Raw genomic sequence first — 3,567 nt, 5'->3', positions numbered from 1 at the left:
AGGTCATGTGATTTGTGGCACATGAATCAATTATCTATTCACTATGAATAACAACAGTAGAGGTATGAAGAGCCTTACCCACATTCCCAGAAGTAGCAATGAAAGAGGAGGCTTTCTCAGGATTGTTGGTGGAAGAATGACTAGGCTCTACCACAGCAACAGAAGCATGATGGTTTGTCTTTGAATCTTGTTTATAAGGTGCCTTGGCAAAATCCCACTATTTTGGATATCCATCAATTCATAGCATTGTGACTTAGTGTGTCCGGTTTCACCACAATGAGTACACATACGTTTTGGTCATGCAACTCCTATTTTGTAGCCACATGTGATCCAAATGATTGATTATGATCATGATTCAATGGACCAAAGGTTCGATCTGGTTTCAGGTTGGTTTGCGGTCGTTGATACTTGACTCGACGAGCTACCATAGCAGATGGCTCTAAATGTTCAGGTTCGCCATTTAGTGCAGCTCGGCGAGCAGAATCACGATGAACATACGCATAAGTTTCTTCAAGATCCAGTACATGATCCCTCTTGAGAATCTCACCTTGAATTTGTTCAAATTCTGCATCTAGTCCATTCAGAAAAATATGCACTCGTAGTCTCTCAACTGATTTTTTATAGGCAATAACATCATCGGGATCGTTCATGACAATTTTATCACGATGGTCTAGCTCTTGAAAAATTTCTTTCAGATCACCATAATAGGTGGAAAGAGGATGACCAACCTGTTTGGTAGAGAATGCTGTTGATTCGGTGCAAAGAGTTGCGATTCATCTGCCCCATCATAGAATGCTTTGGCAAGAGCACTCTAGATTTCACGTGCAGTAGGCAATCTAAGATAGCATTTCATAATCTCCGGTGACATAGAGGTCAACAACCATCCTTTGACCTTTTGATTCTCAGCATACCATTTCGCATAGGAAGGATCAGTAACCTTCGGAGATGTTTTACTCGTAAGATATTCAAGTTTCTCACGCCCTGCAATCTGCATTTCCATGATTTGAGACCAGACATCATAATTGGTTTCGGTAAGGATGACATTAGTTGTAAAACTGGGGTTTTCTTATTGAACATGGATAACTGGTACATAGGATGATTTAGGTTTGTCATTAGTCATGGTGCGAGAGGTATATAAGAATTCAGGCTGTGATGATATAGAACGGATAATAATACCTGCTCTGATACCAAGTCAAAAATACAGAGTTGTGAGGAGAAGACTTCGATTTTTTTCTCTATTACTGGCTGGGCATAAATAGCCACTGTACAAACTACAAAGCTTTAGATCCTATAATTTAGGACTGATTGACTAACTATGAGGAAACTATAGCGGTCGAGATACAATCACATATTTACAGGGATTCTAGTAATTCTAGTCTATCTGTACAGCTAGCAGTAGAGACAAATTAGGGCCTTGAATATTGGAGAACCAACTTGGAGATAATTACTCCTGATTGTCAACATGTATAAAATCAAATATCTTCGAAATGATAAAGTTTAAGATGTCCAGTGGAAGAAATTGTCTAAGCTGTATCCTGCCCTTCTCGAATTCTTTGTGGCCAAATGTATGAGAAATCTCTAAGTAACTTGTTATGTACCAAAGACATAGGCTACCTTTGTTAGAAGTTGTTGATTTTGCAGTGGCCATTATATCATATTAGTATTAGAAATCTAATCAGCCAATCGTACAGGAATATATCTTGGCTAGAGACCAAAAATAAAAATCATTCAAGAAGACCATAGTTTGGTTCTATGGGCATCAAAGCATATTGGTCTAGAAGTTCTAGCATCTAATTCCCCAATATCTATGTTAATCTCTTCATGCCACTTGACTATAGCTATTCAAGGGTTCTCTTACATTTTGCTTTTTCGCCTGATCTTTTACCCATTGGATAACAAGATATATGTTGATAACGTGCTCGTTTGCCTTTTTGAAAACTCACGTTTCGAATGTTTTTGTTCTCTTTTCATTAAATGTTTTGCATTGACCTGAAATATCTTAGCTATAAAAGTATTTTATCATTCAGGGTTGCAATCTTGGCGTTCCATAAAGCATTGTCGGACCGACCTAGGGATCCTTTAGTGGTTGCTGTGTTTAGCCTTGCTGTCTACAATGGTGGAAATATGTTGGAAGCAGTAAAGATAGCGAGGAAGATCACTAAGCCACATGATGATACCTTCCACGAATTGTTAGATCCTCATGATCTGGACTTCGAGACAGTGAAATTTGAAGCTATGGATCTTGCAACATCGATTAAAGCTGCGTTGACCAAGATGACTGATGAGTATATTGTATCTCAGGCAATGGCAGGATATCCTCAAGCTCCTTTTTCTGACCTGGTGAGCATTTTCCTTCATTTTCTTTTCACATCTGCAGTCATGGAATTAAAAACGAGCAATAGATAAGACTCTGGATGCTTTGTTTTCATGTCAACTTTAAAAAAGAAAGGATAATCATAAAATGTCACTAGTCAAGACAAGTCAACAGTTAAATCGAAATGAATATTAACTACCACTACCAGGGTATTTATATAAGAGATGTAACAGTCCAGACAAGCGCGATTGAATGGTCAACTTGATGCTTTTTCTTTTTATTTTTTTTTTACATTGCATTTATAATACAATAAATGGGCATTCTTTCATGTTGCAGGTTTTTATACCATTAGGATTGTATTTGAGAGCATGCAAGATTTTTGAGTGCGTGAGAGGAGGCGCAGAAAAGGAATTTGTGTCAAAGCAAGGTAGTAAGATTGATTACGAGTCCTTAGCTTTGGGAAGCCTGACCGAGGTTCGGCATACTTTTGCAAGGATTGTCTTTGATACTGTATACCCTCTTAATCTGAACTTAAACTAAGATTTTGATCAGAATCATTCAATAACTAGTTAGCATCTTCGTGGAAAGTAAAACAAATAAATGATGTAATATAATTTTGTGATAATTATTCATTTATTGATTATTATTTTTTGTCATCAATTTTTTTGTTTTTTATAATCGGAAGTGTTCGAACCAGTTTATACGTACCTTGACTAATCCTTCGAGACTTTGAAACTACTAGTCAAATACGAGTTTTAGTGATCACTTTTATTAACAACCAAAGAGGGGTTCAAATTCATAACATTTTGAATAGTATATTCCACTGTTTTAAAAATCGAACCAGATTGGTCGGTCCAATCGGTTGGGCCAAGAACTGGTCATGTGTCCGGTTTGAGTTAACATCAAACCCATTATTATGCATTAAACTGTTTTAACCCGGTCAAAACCCAGATAAAGTCGAGGAACCGTCGGTCTAACTGGATCGGCAGATAAACTAGTTTGATTTCAAAAACCCTTAAACCTACCCAAACGCACTACCGCGTAGCCCATTCCATTGATTTCCTTTCTCTGTTTCTTAACTTCTTCTCTTTCTCAGTTTCTCTACTAAAATTTCTCAGATTTCTTAGCTTCTCTTCGAAAATTTCTGTCTGAAATCCCACTCAAATCGTAATCAACTCCACTCCCTAAGTCTGAAATCACAACTGAACTCCCTCGTGGGAAATTGACGACGTCTTCCTCTCTCGTCGGAAATC

At 37.5% G+C, this 3,567-nt stretch overlaps 1 protein-coding gene across 1 annotated transcript in view; it reads left to right on the top strand.

Annotated features, from left to right (window-relative positions):
• LOC116112334 (poly(A) polymerase I-like) overlaps window positions 1–2,920 on the top strand; it is an 8,653-nt gene extending 5,733 nt beyond the window's left edge. Inside the window, exons 10-11 of the mRNA XM_031398486.1 lie at window positions 2,028–2,340; window positions 2,651–2,920. Coding sequence (XP_031254346.1) covers window positions 2,028–2,340; window positions 2,651–2,854 — 517 coding nt within the window. The 3' untranslated portion in view covers window positions 2,855–2,920. The remainder of the gene's footprint in view (window positions 1–2,027; window positions 2,341–2,650) is intronic.
• Window positions 2,921–3,567: the final 647 nt, after the last annotated feature.

This window comes from Pistacia vera, unplaced genomic scaffold (genome assembly GCF_008641045.1).
Source record: "Pistacia vera cultivar Batoury unplaced genomic scaffold, PisVer_v2 Contig120, whole genome shotgun sequence".
Lineage (NCBI taxonomy): Eukaryota > Viridiplantae > Streptophyta > Magnoliopsida > Sapindales > Anacardiaceae > Pistacia > Pistacia vera.
Note: the sequence above shows the minus strand (reverse complement) of the source record. Positions and strands in the feature narration are given on the sequence as shown.